This window comes from Apodemus sylvaticus, chromosome 13 (assembly GCF_947179515.1).
Source record: "Apodemus sylvaticus chromosome 13, mApoSyl1.1, whole genome shotgun sequence".
NCBI classification, from domain to species: Eukaryota; Metazoa; Chordata; class Mammalia; order Rodentia; family Muridae; genus Apodemus; species Apodemus sylvaticus.
The window spans coordinates 72,997,701-73,020,677 of NC_067484.1; the positions used below are offsets into that span (position 1 = coordinate 72,997,701).

At 42.4% G+C, this 22,977-nt stretch overlaps 1 protein-coding gene across 3 annotated transcripts in view; it reads right to left on the reverse strand.

Annotated features, from left to right (window-relative positions):
• Positions 1 to 18,694, reverse strand: part of Camk4 (calcium/calmodulin dependent protein kinase IV) — a 235,520-nt gene extending 216,826 nt beyond the window's left edge. Inside the window, exon 1 of one of the 3 annotated variants that reach the window (XM_052155453.1) lies at positions 18,330 to 18,694. In XM_052155453.1, coding sequence (XP_052011413.1) covers positions 18,330 to 18,478 — 149 coding nt within the window. In that variant the 5' untranslated portion in view covers positions 18,479 to 18,694. Of the gene's footprint in view, positions 1 to 12,051; positions 12,153 to 18,329 lie in introns of those variants that run through there. The other 2 variants (XM_052155454.1, XM_052155455.1) reach the window with 2 other exon arrangements.
• Between the last annotated feature and the right edge of the window lie 4,283 nt (positions 18,695 to 22,977).

Sequence of the window (22,977 nt, forward strand, 5' to 3'; positions counted from 1 at the left end):
CTCATTCTCTTGCAAAGCCTTATCAGAAGCAGAAATAGAAGCTTCAGTGCTGTGTGTTAGCTCTCATTCGTGGCAATTTACAATATAAGATATAAAACGAACAGCAACAGCCAAAGAAAGCAACAGACAGAGGGGAAACAACAACAACAACAACAACAACAACACAGGTTAAAAACCTCCCAAGATCAAGCAGAGCTTCGGTAGCTAGCCCTCAGCTGACCAAAAGCAGCCCAGAGTTTGGATGGCTGGAAACTGCCTGTAGAATAGATGGGTGAAAATGTGGTTGGGGACCAGAGGAACACAGGGTTCTCAGATCTGAGAGAGGTGCCCAAAATGATCATGTGATCAGCGCCAGAACGCTGGATCCAAGTCCTGTTGGGAACATATGATAGTCAAGATGGGCCAAGTTTTATTTTTTTTAATAGCTGAGCTTTCAGTTGGCACCAGAAAAATCCCGTGCCAGCTGCCGAGGAGGTAAAGTACCAGGAACTGGCAGGCCACAGCACTTGCAGAGCCAACAGGTATGGATGCACAGTGTGGTACCGAAGGGCTGGCACTAAAAGGGCAGGGGGTGGAGGGAGAAAGAGGGAGGGACAGGGAGAGGGAGGGAGAAGAGAGGGGGAGGGAGAGAGAGGAGAGGGAGAAAGAGTGATAGAGAGAGAGGAGAAGGAGAGGGAGAGAGAGGAGAGGGAGAGAGAGAAGAGAGGGAGAGAGAGGAGAGGAATAGAGAGAGGAAAGGGAGAGGGAGAGAGAGAAGATGGAAAGGGAGAGAGAGAGAGAGAGAGAGAGAGAGAGAGAGAGAGAGAGAGAGAGAGAGAGAGAAAGAGAGAGAGGAGAGAATGTGACCACAGAACTCTTCTCATCTAGGGACCTCAGATGTGGCAGTGTGCTAGAAAGCTCCTTGTAAAAGAATATAAAATAAAATAAAATAAAATAAAATAAAATAAAATAAAATAAAATAAAATAAAATAAAATAAAATATAGATAAACGTGATAAAGAAATATAACTCAGTCACTCTAGATACAGCATACAAGGAGACTGCAGCCCTGGAGGAAGTGGGTTTGTGGTGCACATTCCCTGACATCTAAGGACAGGACAATGGTGGGTATCTGCAAAGGAAGAACACTTGCCTCAGATTTTGAAAGCAGGCAGGCTTGGGAGAGAGGAGGGGGCAGGGATGTCTCAGTCTGCCGTTACAAGTATCACAGATGGGGTGACATAAACAACAGGCATTTTCTTCTCAAGGCTCTGGAAAGTGGAGTCTGATACCGAGTGCCGTCCTGGCTCTGGGAAGGCTTGGCTTGCAGATGTCTGCCTTGTCACTGTGTCCTCGCATGACAGAGAGAGGAAAGGGCACATGGGGTCTCTTGTTCCAGTTCTTATGAGGGCCTGTTCTCAATACTGTATACACCATGAATTACCTGTCAGAGGTGCAGATCCAGGTGTATGAACCCTGAGGGCTACAGCTTGACATGTGTAGGGAAATAAAATCCATTCTGTAACATGGGAAGACACATAGATCATGAAAGGAACTTGGGCTCTGGTGGAATGAGGAAGATGGAGAGATATCAGGGGGCAGGGCAGTGAGGTGCCAATGGGATTAGGTGTAGCTGGATTAACTAAGAAGCACGTCTAAGCAAGCGTGGACTCCTTCTGTGCCATGGGATCCTACCCATCCTGCCCATGATTTCTGTCACCAGCTTCTGGCTGCAAAAATAAAAGTGAAAACACCTGAGTTTTCCAGAATAATTTTAAACTGCATAAAAATCAAGAAGATGGAGATAATGATGATTCTTGAACATAAGGTTAAGGAATGATTTAATTCTTTGAATTAAAAAAATAGCACCAACTCAATGGCTTTTAAACAATATCCCCGAATCACTATAGACACAGAATAGACTATATGCTTTTCTCCGTCATGGCCCTCACAGGCTACTGTGACTGGGACATGTGTCACAAGACTGTGTGTTGTAGGGGATTGTTATCTAGTAATAGTCACAAACCAGTGTAAGCCAAGCTTTTTAAAGAATTCACATTCAATACAAACATACAAGGGACAGAGAACCCCGGGAAATGTGCCTTCTTGGTAATATACCCTGGAAATCCACCATTGTAGGCATTTCTATAATTCACTAAAAGGCACGAAAACGAGGCAGCTTAGCAATGAGCAGATGTTATTTTTAAAGGATGGGAGAGCCAAAAAGCACAAAATTGGGATAAAACTATTTGAGATTTCCCCCAAGCTATTTTGTAAGACTTTGGAGCCTCCAGGGTCACTTATTATAAGAGCCACTCTGCTTCCCAACCCAAGAAAAAAACCAAGGTCACCATATAGAAGGCCACAGTTACCCGACATTTCACGGATGGGGCTCTGCAGGGCACAGTAGGCCAGGCCGCTCTGCCTCCCAACACAAGTGTTCCATATAACAAAGGTCACCCATAGAAGGACAAAGGTCACCCATAGAAGGACAAAGGTCACCCATAGAAGGACAAAGGTCACCCATAGAAGGACAAAGGTCACCCATAGAAGGCCACGGGTTCCTTGACATTTCACAGAGTAGGCTGATATGATCAGAGTCCCTTTGGTTCAAGAGGATTTATCTATGGAAATCCTATAGATGAATGTGGTTAACTACTCCCTAAATATGTAATAGGTATATTCTATGTGATGTGTATTGTACTAAGTGCTGGACATAGAGAAAGAAGTTAAAAGAGATAGAATACAGGCTAGACCCTTAGGAGCCTACATTTCTGAAAGGGAGATGGGAAAATGGAAGGGGAGCTGGGAGGAGGGAAACTACAATCAGAATATAGTGTATGAAAATGTTTATACACACACAGAGATAAGTATATATACATATACATACATATACATATACATATACATATACATAGATATATACATAGATATATAGATATATATATGAGTTTTGCAATGTGCTGTACTAGCAAGAGGCTGCTATAAGGAAATTTTCCTAAAAGAAGAGATTCAAATCCTGGTCTTTTTCGTGAAACTACCTCATTCTTGTAACGTGTATTTCATATAATATTCCAGAAACATCTCCTAAGTGCTTAAATGGCACAGGAATTGGTCTGAAACACAAACTTGGTAGTGTGAATGACAGATGTGTAATCTGTAGAGGTTCTCTGCCCAGGGAGCAGACACTCTGGTGGTAAAACCACAGGACATTTATTGTAATCCCACGACAGCACAGAAGTGGGCAAAGCTTTGGCAACCATTGTAGAGGACCAGTCAAGGTCCTCTTCAGGCCCAGTTCACACATACAAGCCCACACCACACATACAAAGTTCACAACAGATCCATTCAGCAGAGGTTTAAATGAACTGCTTCACAATTCTGAACCTCAAGTTCCTCATCTGTAAGGTGGCACCTGTGCCAAACACTCTGTAGTTGTATCAGGAGTGTACGAAAGACAGGAGATGATGAGGAAGCGTGGTGGTAAAGGCAGCTGGTAGGCAAGCTGAAGTCTGATGACTGAAAAGACTATAACCTGGATGCAGTAAGATACAAATCCTGCCCACGCTCACTTTAGAATCGTCATTCCGTATTTCTTATCTACGATCCATCTATGGAATGTTTAGTCCACATACTAGACACGGAGTTCTACACATACAACCTGAGTTAACCATCAGAGCATCTCTGGAGGCCCTACCACCCTCCTTTCAGAGGTGACACTAAGGGACAGTTTTAGGTCCACAGAAACATCAGGTAGTGATTTTCTCCTGCCCGTCACAGTCTTCGTTCCTGTCAGCAGTCCACAGCATCCCACCTAATCAACAGTCAGAATCCCACCCCGCTGCTCCAGGAGCCATCCCGAGTAGCTGCTGGTGCAAGCATCGGCTTTGAGGGTCACTTCCTTCAGTTCTGCCAGCCTGAGTGGGGACCGCACCTGGACCTGCCACTCCTGGCATCTCAGCATTTTATAGAATAGTATTGGTTTTCTGGAAACGGCCTGATGGTTCAAAGGAAAAGCTCTTTTCAGTGTTTTAAGTCCACCTCTGCTTCCAGATTGCACTCAGGTAAGCTCGCAATTTTATCTCATTAAATATTTAATTAGCTTCTATGTTCACATTAAATAAAAGAAGACAAGAGGGTCCAGAACTCCACAAGAGCCACTATAACTGTTTCTGTCTATAAAAGGAATCTCTAGAGATGTGCTACCACCAAACACTCCAGACAGACTGATTTATTGAACTGCATGATTTGAATTTTGTAATGGTCTATTTTCTCGGTGATTTTCCTGACAGGGAGCTTTGGAAAGAATATATTAGGCACTAGAAGAAGTGAGTGGAAATATACTTATATCCTCATCAAGAATAAACTTGAAGAAGGAACGCAGGGAGCAGTCTGGAGGAGTTAGAGAGAGGAGTAGGCAGAAATGATCAAAACACACTGTTTATGAAATTACCCAAGAATAAATAAAGAGAAGATATTCTTAAAATTAACTTGAACAAAATGTCATAAGTAAAGAATGGCTTTGTACATCTGTTAAAGTCCCAAATACCACAGATGACTCAGTGACAACTGTGCTTTTGATACCATACAACAGGTAAGGTGGACCAAGCTAACAATGGCAAGAATCTGATCAAATGTCTCCATTAAACAAAACAGAGGACTTAAAGGAGGGAGAAATCACTAAAATGCCGTCTGCCCAAGAGGCAACAACCCGTGTGCGAACAGGATCCTGAGTTTGCCGTCTCGGTGCTCTGGTTTTCAACAGTCAAGTTCTGTCTGTGGTCATGACGGGAGTCAGTCTGGTCTCAACCTTTTTATTTCTCAGAAAACCGCTTCTATGTCTGTTTGCATTTTTCAGGCGGAAAGCCTTAAGGTGAGCATGATACACTCAGGGATGACAGTGCTTCCCATTCAGGGCATTAAGCTCAACACCCTGGCACCAACGCCTGCAATTCTCTAAGCTCTGCTCCCTGGCTCGCTCGCTCGCTTTGGACCATGGCTGCGGAAGCCCTGCAGAAGCCACGGGAGAGCAAAACATCTTTTGAGTCAAGTCACTTAGTCAACATGGAGGTCCTGGCAAGCAAAAGAAAGAACCTCTTACTCCTAGGATTTCCTCCTCCAAGCCTGACCAGCATCCTTATTGAATTGTGTTAACTCACCATCTGATGTATAACCTGTACTCATTCCCCTTTTGTTTTCTTCTCTGAGACTTGTTAATTACAATGGCAGTAAGTTCTTATCAAATCCCTTGATCGGGTAAAAACTGCAGAACAAGCACTCACAGGCACCCACTTCCTCTTTCTGTACAAAAACACACCTTGCAAAATAGTATTTCTTTTTTGTTCATGTTTTGGTCTGTTGATCTACTTTAAACCCACTCTCCTAAAGTGCAGTGTTTTCTTAAATGCAAATAAAAAAATCATTCAGTATCTACTTACAACAGTAAGTTATCTGTAATTCATTCTTCCGATAAAATGTTTTTGGGCATAGGTTCCCAAACTACAATATGTTACCTACCTACAATTGCCCTATATGTGCAACTCAAAATTAATTTGCTTTTCAAAATATCTAAGTGTTAAAAACAAAAGCAAAACTTAGGAAAAAAAAAGAAGCAAATACATCCACTAGTATTTTATTACAATGGCCTATTATTTTATCATACATCTTAACTCATGGATATCCCAAATCTGGAGACCCTTGCTTCATTTAGTGATATCTTATTTAGTATAACTAAATAAGACCAGGTTTATTCAAAATAAGGTAATTGATTCTATACTTAGGACCTGTGGAGATGCCTCAGTGGGTGAGGTATCTGTCTGACAAGCTTGAGAGCCTGAGTTTGAATCCCCAGCATCTACACGGAAAAGCCAGGTGTGCTCAACCAAGTTTGTATTTCCACCTCTGGGGAAGCAGAGACGGACTGATTCCCGGAGCTTGCTGGCCACCAAATCTAGCTAATTGGTGAGTGCCAGGTTCAGTGAGAGACTCCTTTAAAAGATAAGGTAGAGAGTATTGAAGGATGTTATCTAACACATGTACTCATGCACACACATTCAGACATGTGTGCATGCACACACAAACACACATGTATGTACTTTTAAAAAAAAGATTAGTTATTTAAATAGGGTCCCAATTGAAAGACCTTAACTAAGCCATCCTGAGATGTAAACATAGTGTAGAGAATTGTTTAATACATAGTTAGTGTGTGATACTAAATGGAAACAATTAAAACATACTGGACGTGGTGTTCGGGGAGATGGCTCAGCAGTTAAGAGCAGTGGCTGATCTTACCTGGAGGACCTATATTCAATTCTCCAGTACCCATGTGGCTCACACACATCTGTAACTCTAGTTCTATAGCCTCCGATGCTCTCTCTGGCTTCCACGGGCATCATATGCACAGTCGGTACACAGACATGCGTGTTAACAAACACTTATACACATAAGATAATTTTTAATCAAAAAATGTTAGACTAAATATATTATCAATTGTTTATTTATCATTTTATTATTACAGAAGAGTAATCAGCTTGTTAGCTATTTGCTTATTATCTACAAAACAAACTCTTTTTTCTTATTTATTTATTTACTTACTTACTTATTTAGATAATTAGTTCTTTAGAACAGGGTTTCCCTACATAGCTCTGGCTGTCATGGAGCTTGCTCTGTAGAACAGGCTGACCTCAAACTCACAAATCCACCTGCCTCTGCCTCTTAAGTCCTGGGATTGTAGAAGTGTGGCACCGCCTGGCCCCAACAAACTCTTTTTTTTTTTAAAGATTTTATTTATTTTATGTATATGAATACACTGTAGCTGTCTTCAGACACACCAGAAGAGGGTGCCAGATCCCATTACAGATGGTTGTGAGCCACAATGTGGTCACTGGGAATTGAACTCAGGACCTCTGGAAGAGCAGTCAGTGTTCTTAACCACTGAGCCATCTCTCCAGCTCCACCCCCCCAACACACTCTTATCAACAGTCTTTGCATGTGACCATTTAGATGGCTGTTTCCACCTACTAATACCTATTAATTATGCATTAAATATTAACTCTATACAAATTCAACTTAACCACATCCAAGTAAAGTGTTGCGATTTCAGAATTCAAAACCATTAGGTAAGGTAGCTTTGGCGACATCAAGTAGAAGAAATGAGACAGACAAAAATGGATGGGCGGGCCTGGATACACAGGTAAGCTCAGTCAGATCAGAACTAGAGTATGTGTGCCTTCAAAAGTCTGTTTACACATTGAAAACCAATATTATATTGGTGGCTTTTAAAGTGAAAGAGAGATTCGATGTGATTCAACAAGCAGATGAAAGATTGGTGCCATTTTAATACCAGATCCTCCTGTCAGGAAAACGGTGAGACTTGGCTGAGTCGGCCAAACTACAAACTACAACTGAACTCTAGCAACTCTGTGATTTTATTTTATTTTACTTTTTTGGAGCACAGCTTTTATGCTTTGAAATAGTTTCTGTTTTTTGTTTTGTTTTGTTTTAATAATAAAGACTAGTTTGTGCTGTGGGTATTGCATGTGATTCACTGCAGTGTAACTCTTCCTTGGAATCAGAAACATGCATGGCCCTGTTGTGTGCACTTTGATCAGCAATGCAGATTTCCAGTAGCTAACCTGCACGCTGCATTTCTCTGTCCTGGCTTCTCTTGGTCTAACGAGCAGATCTCAATCCAATACTCACCCCTTCCTTACCTGGTTACAGACTATGGAAGGTGTTTGGATCATGTTTCTTGCTTTGCTTTTAATATTAAACTGTCCTGGTAATATCTGTCTTTTACACTCCCGTATTTATCCTTATCATGGGTTGGTGGTAAGTTCTGGAATTCATAAACTTTGGATCCAACTCCTTCTATGGACACCTTTTTCCTCTTTCTCTACAATTTTTCCTTTCAATTGCCAAATACCCTGTTTGAGCTAAAACAACTTTCTTTCCTCATGCTTTATCTGGCATTGTGATATGCATGCTTTGTAATTTTGCAAAATAAATTGTGCATTCTCTAATTACTGCTGTGATTAGACACCACAGCCAAACACAGGCTAGGAAAGAAAGGATTTACTTTATCTTACAGCTATCTGGACATACTCTATCATGGAGGGAAGTCAGGCAAGAACTCGAGGCAGGAACCTGGAAGTGGGAGCTGATGCAGAGGCCGTGAAGGGGTGCTGCTTACTGGCTTGCTCCTCATGGCTTGCTCAGCCTGCTTTCTTATAGCATTCAAGACCACTTAGCAGGAGGGGTCAACTACCTCATGGCATGGTCCCACCCTCATCAATTGCTTACAGGCCAATCTTACCGAGGAATTGTCTTAATTAAGGTTCCCTCTTCCCAAATTACTCTAGTTTGTGTCATGTTGATGGGGAAAAGACTCAACAGGACATACGGCTTGAGATTTTTCTTCCTTTTTTGGTGGGGAGGGGTGCACGTTTTGTGCCTGGTGTGCTCTGTGCTATAGATATGCTTGGTAAATTCCGAGAGAAATTCAAGGTTTACTACACCCTCATGAAGACATTCCTAGCCACTCAGGAAGACAGATCATGGTTGGAAAGATTGCTATGGTCCTGCAGCTGTGTGTGGTGGTGGACACCTTTGATTCCAGCACTCGGAAGGCAGGAGCAGACAGATCTCTGAGTTCAAGGACATCCTGGTCAACAGAGTGAGTCTCAGGACATATGGTTCTTATATAGTCATCTTGTATTAGTCCTTTTCTTTCAATTTCTTCCTTTGGTGTTTGCATACAAGGTGTATATTCTCATATTGATAATTCTTATGCGTAGGAGCAGTAAAAAGAAACTGGTAAGGTGTGCCTCAGATATATATCACACAGGTAAGGTGTGCCTCAGATATATATCACACAGGTAAGGTATGCCTCAGATATATATCACACAGGTAAGGTGTGCCTCAGATATATATCACACAGGTAAGGTGTGCCTCAGATATATGGATCCTTCTATGAAAGCAGGAAGCCTTCTTTGTGGCACCACAAAAAGAACTGTAAGCAAAATTTTAATAAGCTCGTAGTCACAGTACATCAAATATACAAGGAGAAACAGTAAACCTATGGTAGTGCTTAATTAAGAGCCTTTGCTTATGGTGTATAACTCCTTAATTATTCATTTGTTAAATAAGAACATTGGGAAATATAAAACCAACACCAAATTCATTTTCACAAAATCAATACTAAACTCAAAGTTGTAACTTCATTGACTCTAGATATTGAATATTTCCAGAGTAAAAGCCTTACCTTATCTTAGGAATGGAGTATATAAAATAAAGATAAGTTGTTTCTATTTGCTAAAAAACCAGGTCTCAACCTAATATTACATAGCAGAAGCAACCAAGGCCATCATACTAATACAATGTCCCTATACATATGAAAACAATTAGTTGGGCCATGCTCCTTCTTCTTAGGCAGGAAGCCTATGAAACCAGTAGCAAAAAGGAAGCTCAAACTTCTTACAACATAAGAACAGAATGACCGACACATGTTGTAAATTTCAACGTCCCTCTCCAGCACAATTCTAGGGTACTTATTAAACATATCGGGTTATGTAAAACAAATTTATTTATTTATTTATTTATTTATTTATTTATTCATTCATTTCTTTAGTTTATCTGTTTATGTTGAATTAGATTCATTGCCACTGTCTTATTATCAGTAAAGTTTATACACGAAGGCCTTTGACTGTGACCGCACACATGTGGCCAGCATACATTACCTGGGATTGCATTATTCAGAAGGTCAAATCGCTAACCAAAGTGACATTAGGAGGCATAACGGCATGGAATTAAATAATAAGCCCTAGAAACACATGAGCACCTGCCTCTGTAAAATGGCTTGCTAGTTCAGAACAGTAACCAGTTCTCTTAACTCCCTGTTTCCAGCCCAGCCCCTACAAACGTTTCTCCCAGCCTCTCCTCCCCCAGGTCTGCTCAAACAGCCCCTCTCCCAGTTTTCCCAGTAGCAGCAGCTCCTCTCTGTAACTGTTCTAACCTGTATGCTCAGATCAGCTTCTCCTGCCTCAACTGTCTCCAACCACATCTCCTCCATCAACTGCCTTCTCTTCTCAACCTGCTAGCCCCTTGTCCTCTGCCCCCCATCCCCCACCAACCCCTACCCGCCCTACCCCCACCTCAGCTGGCTTCTTTATCTCCTATCCTATTCCCAGAAATCCAAGAGGCAAGGAAACTGAAGGTCATAGAGTCAAGCAGTTCAAACAGCTAAGAATCTCCCCAACACCCACTAGCTGGGTTGGGAATTAGGGGTGGGGGACAGGGTAGAGACAGGGTTGCTCTGTGTAACAGAGCCCTGGCTGTCTTGGACTAGCTTTGTAGACCAGGCCGGCCTTGAACTCACAGAGATCTACCTGCCTCTGCCTCCCTTGAGTGCAGGGATTAAAGGCTGGCACCACCATACCAGACCACCCAAAAATTCCTAAAGGATTAGTTGATTAGCAACTGGGGACCCTTTAAAGAGCCAGGCACACAAGATAAATCACAGTACACTTCAAGTGTTCAGTCATTCTGATTGCCTCAGGAAGAAAAACCTTTATGGGTGTACTATGATTTTACAACCCTCCCAGGCCCCCCAACCCCCCACCACCACACCACCACACCACCACCCCCGCTAATCTCTGCTAATCTCTCTTCTAATGAAGGAAACAATCTCTGAGTTTATAGTCTTCAGCTAGTGGCCTACAAACACTGCTAGCTACAACTGCATATTAATCATCTGCTTCTCTTTCAATTTGCTTTTATAATTATGTCTCATATATGATTCAATTTATTATTTCAATGTGGTGAAAATAAGCATTCTTGCAAGCAAATATTGCAAGCAAAAATAAAATATAAGCTTATTTAAACAAAAACATTAAGTAAGGTACAGACAGTGGGCGCTGAAAACAGGAGTCTTGATGGTATCACAGCAAAGGGGGGTGCTGCTGGCTGCAATAGACACTCCTTGTTGCTTTTAATTGTCTATACAAGTAAATAAAAGTTGTGCAAAAGGCTAGCTTTAAGCTTCTAAGACAGTATTGTCCATCTGGGAAGGAGGTCACATATGACACCATGAAGATACATTTTTGGTTATCACAACATGGGATGAAGGTTTCTACCAGTGGGTAGAGGCTAGAGTCATTGCTAAACATCCTCCAAGGTATGGTGTGGCCTTACAACACAGAATGATCTATCTGGCCCAGAAATAGCATAGGGCCCACGTTGAGAGCCCCTTTGCTGTGTATTCTCCCTTATCCATCATTATAAATCATCTTTTTCCCGAGACCGTTCCTTTGCTCATTTGATCTCTACCACTGAAAACAGGGAAATGCTGATCTCCGCCTTTCTCTATCTTACACCACCTCCAGCTACGGGTCCGTTTGCCATCAGAATGAAGATAGTGGGCAGTATCAAAGGACTGGTGTTCTCTGTGCATCAGTTCTATGCCATTAACACCTTGACTCCATCTCCTAACCGAGCCACTGGAGTCATTAATCTGCAGATGCCCTAGTAACATAAATACAAGAAAAGACAGCCAAGGTAAAGATGAGTAGAAATTACAGCAAAAATTTCACTCTCTGGGTCTCAAGCAAAACTGATCTGGGTGATACGGTTACTTGACTTAGAAAAATGCCATATTTTTCATAATAAATCTAACCTTGGGATTTTAAAAAACCAAAATTCTTTTTAATACATAGCTTCCTCGGGAGGGTTTTTTTTTTAACAAAACCTACTTCTCAGTCAGTGAAAATAGAAGGAAAACATAATCAAAATATTAACAAAAATTAACAAGCAGTGGTTGAAACAATTTACGTGGCAAACACGCTGTATACTTTGTTTTCAAATGTGTTACTGCAAATACTAAACCCACATGTGTATCTGAGGGTAAACCGTTTACAAGAAAATTCTTTGAAGCCGTTTTGTGGTTCCCCTCCCCTCCCCTCCCCTCCCCTCCTCTCCTCTCCTCTCCTTTCCAGAAAGGGTCAAAGGCAGGGAGCACATAGAACACCTGCTTCGGCTTTCCAACCTCCCACAGTAACAGCATTCACAACAAACGTACTTAAGGGCAGAGGTCCCGTCACAGTCTTCAATTGACTTACAGGCTCTGTACAGGAGTTTATTTCCAAATACTTCAGAAGCTGAAACAGCCCAGAAAGTAGCTCACTGCCCTGAAAGCCATCTTGACTTAACTCCTATCTTCCTGTGGTGCGAGATCATGAAGGTGAAACTGAATCCTCTTCACTCCGGAAGCACAGAGCATGGCCAACAGAAGCCTGGCCTTGCTGTTGCAGGGCAGCACTCAGCAGCGCTCCCCCTGTGGAGAAGAGAAGCTAACACCAGATGGGATTGGGGTCTTCATCATACACATTTAGGGGAAAGACCAGTGCAATATTTTCCTTTTTCTTTTCCTCGCAAGGCGCCAGAATAAAGCTGATCATAACCAAAAGGTCACGCATGGCACACACCTGTAATTCCTGTCCTCAAGAGGCCAAGGCAAGAAGGTCTTGAACACGAGCCTTGACTTGTTTTACAAACAGATACCAAGAACAACCAAGGTTTGGAAGGAAAGAAAGGAAGGATCTACAGTGTCTGATCCACTTCAGTACGTGTAGTCATTCTCTTCTTAAATTTGTTAATTCGATTTGTTTATTTACCAGAGGAGGTGCACATATGTCACAGCGAGCTCATGGAGATCAAAGAGCTACATTTGTAAGTCAGTTCTCTTCTTCCAGGGTGTACCTCCCGGAGGGGGTGGGGGGGACTCGGACTATCTGGGTTTGCAGCAAGGACCTTTACTCACCGAGCATTTCCTGGGTCCTGAGTCATTCTCTTTAAAGACCATTCGCTGAGCACCTCCTAAGCCCTACACACTGTGCTAGACAAGGAATATATCATAGTGCTAAGGGCAAGACTGTGGATTCTGTCTTCTGAAAACGAGGCAGAATTCTTGTATCGAGCCTATAAAGCCTGGGCTTCTACTTCTCGGTTGGAGTCCCACCCTGCTCCTGAGTCAACTCTCTATGCAAAGAACCAACTTCACGGAGAAATTCATAATCACACTAAAAACCCAAATTAAACAGAAAGCGTGTGATCAGCAAAGAGGCTAAAGCATAAGGGTAGAGTATGAAGTAGAGCAGTGGCCAGCAGTATGTCACAGGCAGGCTGAGGAAACTAAAAGGCCATGTAAGGGAAAGGCCTGGACATGTAGACAGAGAGAACAGCACATGAAGGTGTCATATATACACATACACATATATACATACATATATATACATACACATACCCACAATCATACACATACCCACAATCAAACACATACCCACAATCATACACATACACATACCCACAATCATACACATACCCACAATCATACACATACACATACACATATACATGTACATATATCAGGAAAGTGACAGTGAAACCCTCTAGGGGATGAAGAAAACTAATGGGACTGTGTGGATTGAGAAAGGAGAGGCAGAGGCATATAGAAGACATGCTCAATATAACATATATATATATATATATATATATGCATACATTTTCATACTTCATACATAACACAGTACCATGCACAAATGTTGGAGCCTATCCTCTGGTGTGGCAGCAGGAATATGGTCTTTGGGAAGTAGTTATGTTTAGGATAAAATCCTGAGGATGGAGCTTCCAAGACAAGATGAATGATCTTACAAGAAGAGACGCCAAAGAGCTTAGAGAAGTTGTTTCTGTTCTATATAGCTTTCTCTCTCTAGCCCTCTTCCTTTCTATCTTCTGAGAAGACAGCAGAAGGTGGCCATCTCTGAAGACAGGAAGAAAGCTCTCACTGGGGAAATCACTGAGCCAGCCTCTTGGTTTTGACCATCTCTGCTCCGGGCCTGTGGAAACAAGTGCTTGTGGTGTAAGCCACGCAGGGATCCTGTTGCTGAGATCCAAGAAAACAGGGCTAAGATGGGCCAAGAGTATTGGCCGAAGCCCTTCTAGAAGAGACACACTCGTAGTTCCATTCAAGAAGCAGCTCTGGGCAGACATAAACTCATAGTTAGCTCCTCCCTTTCCAAGTCTTCCTCCCACACTTAAGCTTCCGGGCAGAGCCACACACCCCATCAGTTAGTTCAGATCCCTCAGTACCCAGAGGAACTTTTAGAGACACCAGTGTTTTCTCAATATCTGAAAGGTAAAATCCAATAAGGACTTGGAGGCAGAAGAAGAAAAAGAGGAGGAAAAGAAGGAGGAAGAGGAAGAGGGGGAGGAGGAGGAGGAGGAGGAGGAGGAAGATGTTTTTTTCACAGACCAGTTAATACTACTCAGGCCAGATGTATACTACTCAGGGCAATGTTGCCAAATGGTCTGCAAGACACTGAGCTAACGGTCTCATACTTTAGTCATTTACTGCTAGACCCACATTTATGTCCAAAACCAACATTTTCTAACTGAGCCACAACTTATTAGTAGGATGTTAGATTATATGAGTTCAGCAAATATTTTGAATGAAACAGAATACAGTGAAACAGCATAAAACATAAAATACTGCAGTATGTTGTTGACATAAAAGTAAGCGTTACTTGGTGAGATTGTTTCTATTCTATACATATGATCATACATCTTATTATTAAAAGTCAATTTGGATCCTAAACAATAGATACAAATATATGACAGATAGATAGATAGATAGATAGATAGATAGATAGATAGATAGATAGATAGATAGAGAGACAGACACAGGTAGGTGATAACTGAGTTACCACATAAATGCATTTTTTTAAAATAATGAATTTAGTCTGGTGGGATCCTAAAGGTCAACAATTTAAAGCAACTATAGTAAAAATCCAGAATAATTTAACACATTTTCTTTTAGCAAATGGTCTAACATTTGGTTTTCTGGATTTGGCTGTTTGGGAACACAGCTAAGTCCATTAGAAACATCCTTTCAACATGGTACAAGCCTAACCAAAAGATAGGTCAGAACTGAAATCAGGATGTGGGTTTGGATGCATAAGGCCAAATCCTCACCACAGAGCAGGGCGAGCCAAGTCACGCCTTTCCATTGAGCAGAGCACTGCGAGGAATGTGAGCCAGAGGTAAGCTCTCGGCTCCTCCAGAAAAGCTTTCAGAAAGCCATGCTCTCACAGCACTGAGCAGAAGACCAAGAGCTCTCTAGGCATAGACCCTGCATAGGATGGTGACCAGTTAATATTTTAAGTAGTGTTGTTGGTATATTGTGACTTTTGTAAACCTAACAAGCTCTATAAATATCAAAAATATTTTCAATTTGATTTTAGAAAAAGATTACTTGCTTGACATTTTTAAGTATTCCATTTGTGTGTGTACATGTTCTGCCCAGACAAAGTTGTCTCTGCCTTGTGACGAATGGCTGCAAGTAGGCCAGTTCTATCAACGCCAGCCTTCTACAAGCCCTGTCTGGGGTAGCATTCTCTACCTGCGAGTCACGAACCCTTTGCCAAATCTCTTGTCTCCAAAAATATTTACATTATCATAGGTATAGTTATAAAGTAGCAATGAAAGTAAATATATGGTTGGGGGGGGGTCACCACACTACTGTCTTAAAGGAATGCAGCATTGGGAGGTTGAGGACCCCTGGACCAGGGGTCTCGGGTCATTAGCGCTGCGAGAACCTCACTTTCCAGACACAGTCTCAGGGTCAACTGTCTATGTGGCCTTGAAACTAATTTTCTTGAATTCAGGAGTCACCCGTTTATAATGGTGATAATTTCAGTAGATGAAACAAGTCTCTAACTCATATAAAGAGGACTGTCTGCTCTGTGAACCAGCTCAATTAAAGGGGACTGTCTACACTGTGAACCAGCTCATTTAAAGGGACTGTCTACACTGTAGACCAGTTCATGGAAAGGAGACTGTCTGCACTTACACTGTGACACAGCTCATCTAAAGGGGACTATCCACACTATAACACAGCGCCCCTCACAGAAACCACTGCTGTCTGAGCACCGTATGACAACTGTGTATGAGGGAGTCATGTGCTTTGGCTTTAAGTCACCGTTGCTATCCAATCCCGCCCCTGCCTGGGTCTGGCCCAAAACAGAAAGAAAAATCTTGAGATCAACCAAATGGACTTTTGTGGCTCAATTACCAAGTACATAAGTTTTATTGCTTGCTGGTTCTATAGATTTTTTTTAAAGCAAAGACAGCTGGAATACCAGTTGGTTCATATTTTAAGTTTATTTCATTGAAAAAAATAAACTTTGATTATGCAGTGAAATTAGCTCTCCAGCCTAACCAAATGGCAGGACCCCACTGCTCACCAACACTGCCATCTACAGAGAATTTACCCAGCAACACAAGGTCCTGCTGGAGAGCAGAGCAGAAGTAGAGCTTTCAGTGGTTCTGTTTATATACATATATATATATACATATATATATATATATATACATACACATACACATACATATACACATACACATACATATACATGTATATATTATCCTACAATCACCAAATTAAAATATTTATTATATTTTAATTAATATATATAAATATATTATAGTATATATACATATATATGTATAAGTATATATACTATATATGTATATATATAGTGGGACAAGTCTTCGAAATTTATAATAGATTTATATGCACAACCCCAACTGAATGGTAAGCTGTAGGCCCAAATTAGAAACAAGCAAACCTCAAACTCCTTCCCTGTGAGATTCCCCCATCCCACGCACACACGCATACACTCTGAAGTTCATTCTTTTCCCTGTAAATCTTCCCACATCTCAAGTGTTTGGCATGATGGAGAGGCTTATTAGTGAATTAATAAGTCAGAATCTGTGAGGGGCTCCGGGGCGTTGCTCTGATGTGCTGCGGGACCATCCCCTCCACGGCAGCACCAGGCTGCACGCACTTGTCCCACACCCTGCAACTTCTAAAGCACCGAGTAACCAATTTTAAGTGTGCGACCTCTTTCATCAGAAGTTTGTACCACAGGACTGCAGCATATCACACAGGTATGAGAGACTGTTTGTTGAACCTGAAATGCTATCTCATTTCAATATGCAACAGCCTCAGATGAACACCCAGAAACATGACTGGAAATGAATGTGGACATATACATTACCCTATGCTCAAATAGAGTGTTTTATGGATTTAAAATTTAAAATGTATTTTTATGAGAACTTTTAAAACAGTAACAAAAATAAATAAATTTCTTTCAAAAGTTTTACCTTTTTACACACCACTAGTACTCAAGTAAAGGCAAGTCAGTATGCAAATCCCTCCCAGTAAGTACAAGCACCCAGAATCCAGTGCCATCATCTCTAGCAGCACCAATAAATTAATTAATTAATTAATTAATTAATTAATTAAATTAAAAAGCTGTTAGATAAACTACTACCAGCAAAAGGAGGGTGAAATTAAATTGAAAAAAAAAGTTACAACTTGACAAGTTGAAATCGTGTTCAGATTGGCTATGACGAAAGTTTTGCATCTAAACAGAATTGAAAACAAGTTTCTTTATGTGTGTGCAGACAAGTAAAGATGAAAAGCCTACGCGAAGACAAATAATGTTCAGTGGCTAAAGATAAAGTGGTTAAAGTTAAAGAACATACAGAATCAATCCCAAGGTAAAAGCTGCTAACCGTTTAGATCTTCAGAGCAGGCTGTCTGCTTCCCCAAGGGGGTGGCTTTTTGCATACACGGTTTAAATAAATGACTCCAGCACAAGAAGAGCAGTAGACCTCTTCTCAATAATCACCCCTGCCTGGCCCCCAAGAGCTGCTCTCTCTTTAAACCCTCACTACTTCATTACTCTGCCTTTAACTCTCCTAAATGATTCATTCTCGCCTTCTCCTGAGCACACGCTGCGGGGAAGCTAGTATTTAGGTTAAATTTCTAGTGCCACTTGCTTTGGAGAGCTTGAGTAGGGGAGGCAGGAAGGATCTAATTTAATAAATCCACCACGATGTAGAAAGGCACACTGCAGCCCCCAGCCCGAAACTAACTAGACACACAAGTCCCTCGGACAAACTATAATCTGAGCAAAGCCACTAATTAGGAAAGCAGAGTCCACGTGTGGTAAGAGGTATCACCCAAGTGGCAACCAGTTCCACGTAGGGAGGGCAGGAGAGTCTGGCGGATGCTTGCAGCTGCACTGGCCTAGGCGCTCCGGGGAGAGCCTGGTTGCCTCGGTCTAGAGCTTAGCTCTTGCCCAGACACTGTCCAAGGCAGAGGGGCTAATCCGACACCCTCACCCTGGGGAGATGTCGTAGCAAAAGGGACAACTAGCGTGCACGCTGCAGGCGTTCCCAACCCGAGCCCGCGCCTCCACGCTCCGCCTGGTCCAGCACCCCTCGCCTTACCGTCCCAGCTCTGACTCCACCTCGAAGAAATCGCTCAGAGGATCCCGGTTAGAGCCGTCGATCCAGTAATCCGGGACGAGGTTCTCAGTACTGGCGGTGACCGAGGAGCAGGGCGAGGAGGGACAGGAGGGCACCGTGACTTTGAGCATCTTCGCCGCGGGACTCCGGAAGACGCCGCCGCTGCCCGAGCTGGAGCCGCCGGCCGCCGCCTGCAACACAGGAGCAAGAGGAGGCGTCCTTCAGCGCGCACACGCCCACCGCCGCGCCGGGCTGCGGCTCGCCTCCGCGCTCGGGAGCGAGGGCGGGCGGAGATGCTGAGACCGCGAGCACCAGCGCAGGGGAACCCGGAGCCACCGCCAGCCGGCAGAGACCGGGCTGGGAACCGCAGAGCTCAGGCGCCCTCCCCCTCGCTCCCGCCGCCCCACCTCCGCGCCTCCCTCCCGCCAGCCCTGCCAGCCCCCTCCCTGTGCTCCTCTCCCTTCCAGGCAGAGGCTGCCGCAGGGCCACCTAAAGCGTTTGCAAATACAGGAGCCTGGGGAAGCCACTAGAACTCGGGCGTGCATCTTCCTCCTCGCCCTAGGCAAGAGCCCGCGGCCGGCTGAGAGGGAGATCTCTCAATCGGAGGCGAGCACCGGGAGTGGAAGGCACCCAGTGCGTGGTGAGCGAGCGAGAGACCTGGTCATTGTTGGCGCAACTCATGTTTCCTGGAGCAAGGCTCGAAGCCGGCGAGTCCCTCCTTTCCACCTCGCACCAGCTAACCAGTCGCCCCTTGTTGGTCCCTATGTCAAAGCTTATGTGGATGATAGAGGAGGGTACCCTGTGGCTGCCAGCTCCTGGCAGGCTGCTGTCTGCTGGAACTCAAGGCACACCGGAGGAGAGGAAAGGGCCTTGGTCCATGCTGACCTGACTCACCTTTGATTGAAGTCTTCAATTTGTCATCACTGCTGGTGGCCCTGTCGCCTCTGGCTCTGCTGGAGCTCCTAAAAGGGCACACACTTGGCTGTGTCTAGTTCAATTTCAGCAGCTGAAGGGACTCAGAGAAAGGCTCCAGAGAAGCCAACTAGGCAAACCTGCCTCAAGGCAGGGCCTGTCACCGTTCTTGACAGAGAAGGTTGCTACAGTTAGAGCCTTTTACTTCCCGTGAGCTGTCCCCCAGCAGAAGCTCTCTAATGTCCACTCACCAACTGCCATGGTGCTGTTAGTACTGGCCGAATAAGATACCTGTGTGCTTATTTCTTCTAGGACTTCAGCAAAGATAAACAACAATTAGTCATTACATTGTAAAGTGTGCGTGACCGTGTGTGTGTGTGTGTGTGTGTGTGTGTGTGTGTGACCGTGTGTGTGTGTGTGTGTGTGTGTGTGTGTGTGTGTTTAGGTGTGCAGGCCACAAGTTACTATATCACAGTATAAAGCATAAAGATAGTTACTGTATCAAATCTGAATTCTGCCTAAATGACTCTAGACCATGTATCCATTTAATATTAGAGATAATGGGGTGGGGTTTTTTTTCTACCTTTTCTCCAATATGCTCTGAACTATTCCCAGCAAATCTCCATCCCTGAAAGCATCAGTTACAAGTACATTCCAAAATTTTCCTCTCCTTTGTTGAGATAGTACTTATGGTAATACTGGTGAACTCTCCACCACCAAAACGAAATGATTGAAATCAGAAGTGAGAATTTAAATTTTAATACAAGGCTATTCCTTGAAGGTGATGGTGGTGAGCAAATTCTCAGAATACAATGTTGTACAAATGTGTGTAAGTTTCACTCAAGGTGCCAGGTATACTGTATATTTGGTGAGAGACTAAAATTGTACTGCTTTTCAGTGAGTAAATTCACTAATCTTCGAGTTAAAATATCAAGCTCATAGACAAAGCAAGATTCTAATGTTGTCTAAATTCTACTCTCACAAAGTAGGTTTCCCCTAGCCGGCAACGATGGTTGGGAAGAGAGGCATAAAGTAGTTGCTAGGCTATTCAAAATCACAGCTCTTTGAAGCAAGTCCTTCAGAAGCAGCAATGTGTGTCTGCTAAATCAATTAACAGCCTGGGTCTACAACAAGCACACACATTGGAGACATGGTAAGTTTATCGTTTTCTTGCCATTTTCTAAGACAATGGTTGGGGAAAGAGCCCATGTGTAGTACAGAGGTGACCATAGAAATTATATTTACTTTTGGCACAAGATTGGTCATTTGATAGGTATTCACTTCACAAAGGACTTCCTTGGGGAAGGGGGGGGAGGGCAAATGAAAGTTTAACAAGATCCATCGTCATCATCATCATCATCATCATCATCATCATCATCACCATGTTTGCAGGTTTGCTACCAATGTTTTCAGTCAGCTGCAGTAAACTGGAGTGGTAGTATTAGATGGGAAATGCCAGAAATGAACAATTCCCTACTCTACTAGATGGCACAGTGAACTCTGAGAGCCTATTCTGGCCTAAACAATATACAAGTTACTCTTTGCCCGATGCATCTCCCCTTTATATGCTACTCTCCCGCGTCTGTTACCAGCCATCACAGATCATCGCAGGTTATGTGGGGAAAGCAGAGTTTATGCAGACTTCAGAGCTACCTATCGTTAGTTCCACGCATCCACTGGTAGTCTTGGAATGTACGTCTTGTGGAAGGCAAGGGGGAGGTGATGTATTTCCTTTAATCCATGAAGCCTTCCTTCTCATTTTAAACAGATGAATATAAGATGGATATAAAATACAAGATGTTATTTTAAAGCAAGTGAAACAAGGATTAAATACATAAAATTTATCATTTTTACTAAGTCTTGACTAAAATGAAAAAAAACAGAAATATACATGCATTAAAATAAACAATGTTAACTCAATCTTGAACTTATGAATAAAGAGTAACAGACTCAGAAGATTTGGAAATCCTGAAATCCAGACTTGGAGTAGGAAAAGATCATCAGAAAAATCTAATTCTTACCACAGAAGATCAAGAAAGGCTTTGAAGTAAGAGACAGAGAACAAGACGTTGGATGGAAGTGTCTAAAGGCATCCCATGGCCCTGGTATTCCTAGGGCCATTCCAAACACACCATTCCCAAATCCTAAAAGAATGCAATGGATTTGGCTGCAATGGATTTACGTGTTGAACAGTGGTAAATTTTGTTTTAGTCAGATGCTACAGCTGATGCCATATTCAAAACAGAAATTAAGTGGGATTCTGGGAAATAAAAGATGCTGACAAATTATTGTCTTATATCCATCATATTCCCATCCACATAGACACTGGACAGTTCTTCACAGGAAAATAGAACAAGCAGGAGCCACTAGGAAATAAACCAATAGCTGGTGAGCTGAAGAGAGAGAGAGAGAGAGAGAGAGAGAGAGAGAGAGAGAGAGAGAGAGAGAGAGAGAGAGAGAGAGGAGCCTGACTTATGTTTTCTTGCAGTATGAGAAATCAAAGTGAGGGTCTTGCACACCGTGAGTGTACTCTACCACTGTGCTACATGGTGAATCTTGTGATTTCCATGAATTGTCCACTATTAAATAGATTCATCAGCCACACAGAAGGGCTGCTTACTATGTTGCTAACACACAAATGGACAAATTCTCATTCTGATAACTCTCCTGTGTATAAAAACTACATTTCTTGTACTATATATAACAGTTACTAAAATGTTCCAGGTAAGACCCAACCGGGTTGAAATGGAAATTATGTCATCCACAGAAGAAACCTTTTGAGTGAATTTCAGTCTTCAAATCTTAAAATAGCAGACAATTCTGCACTAGCAGGATAGTAGAAACAGAAGAAAATTGAAGACAAGAATGGACCACTGTGGAGAAATTTACACTCTATACATAATCTGTACTAAAAGGAATAGGCTACGGTATGGGCATGTGTGATAATTTCAATAAAACCAGAATAAAGCAATAGCCAGACAAGCAGAAAAGGCTAAGAAAAAAAGGTGCGTGGTTTGGAGTGCAAGTTAAACCACTCTGAGCAGAAGAGAGAGTTCAGAGGTTAAGAGCACTGGCTGCTCTTCCAGAGGATCTGGGTTCAATTTCAAGCACACATATGAGAGAACACAACTGTCTATGACTCCAATTCCAGAGTATTCAACACCCTCACACAGACACACCTACAGGCAAAACACCAATGTACATAAAATATATCATTTTTTTAAAGTTACACCAAGTATTTGAGTGAAGGAATTAAGAAATAATTTTATATGAATATAACAGAATTTGAGTCTTTGCAGATGACCACTGATAACATCTAACATAATTTTTAAAAATTGCTAGACACATAAAAACTATAGGAAAATGTGAATTGGAGCTGATAGTAAAATTACACAAATTAATTCTAAGATTATTCATAGCCTGATCCTAAAAAAAAGATTTAAAACAGAAAATATAATGTTTAAATAATTAAAATGGAAATGGTTACAATGAGAATAAAGCTAGGGATTCCTACCAAAGAAATGGAAAATATTCAAAAGGATTAATGGAAATTTTAGAACTGATATAAGGCGTCTATATTTTAGAAGGTTTGTGAAAAGGACCTAGGAAGACTTGCAGTTTACAGAAGGAAGGCTGGGCGGGCTTGACAGTAAGTCAAGTGCCCAATGACTAAGGTAGAGCTCAGAAAACTTCACCTCATATGCATGTCTGAGTTCCC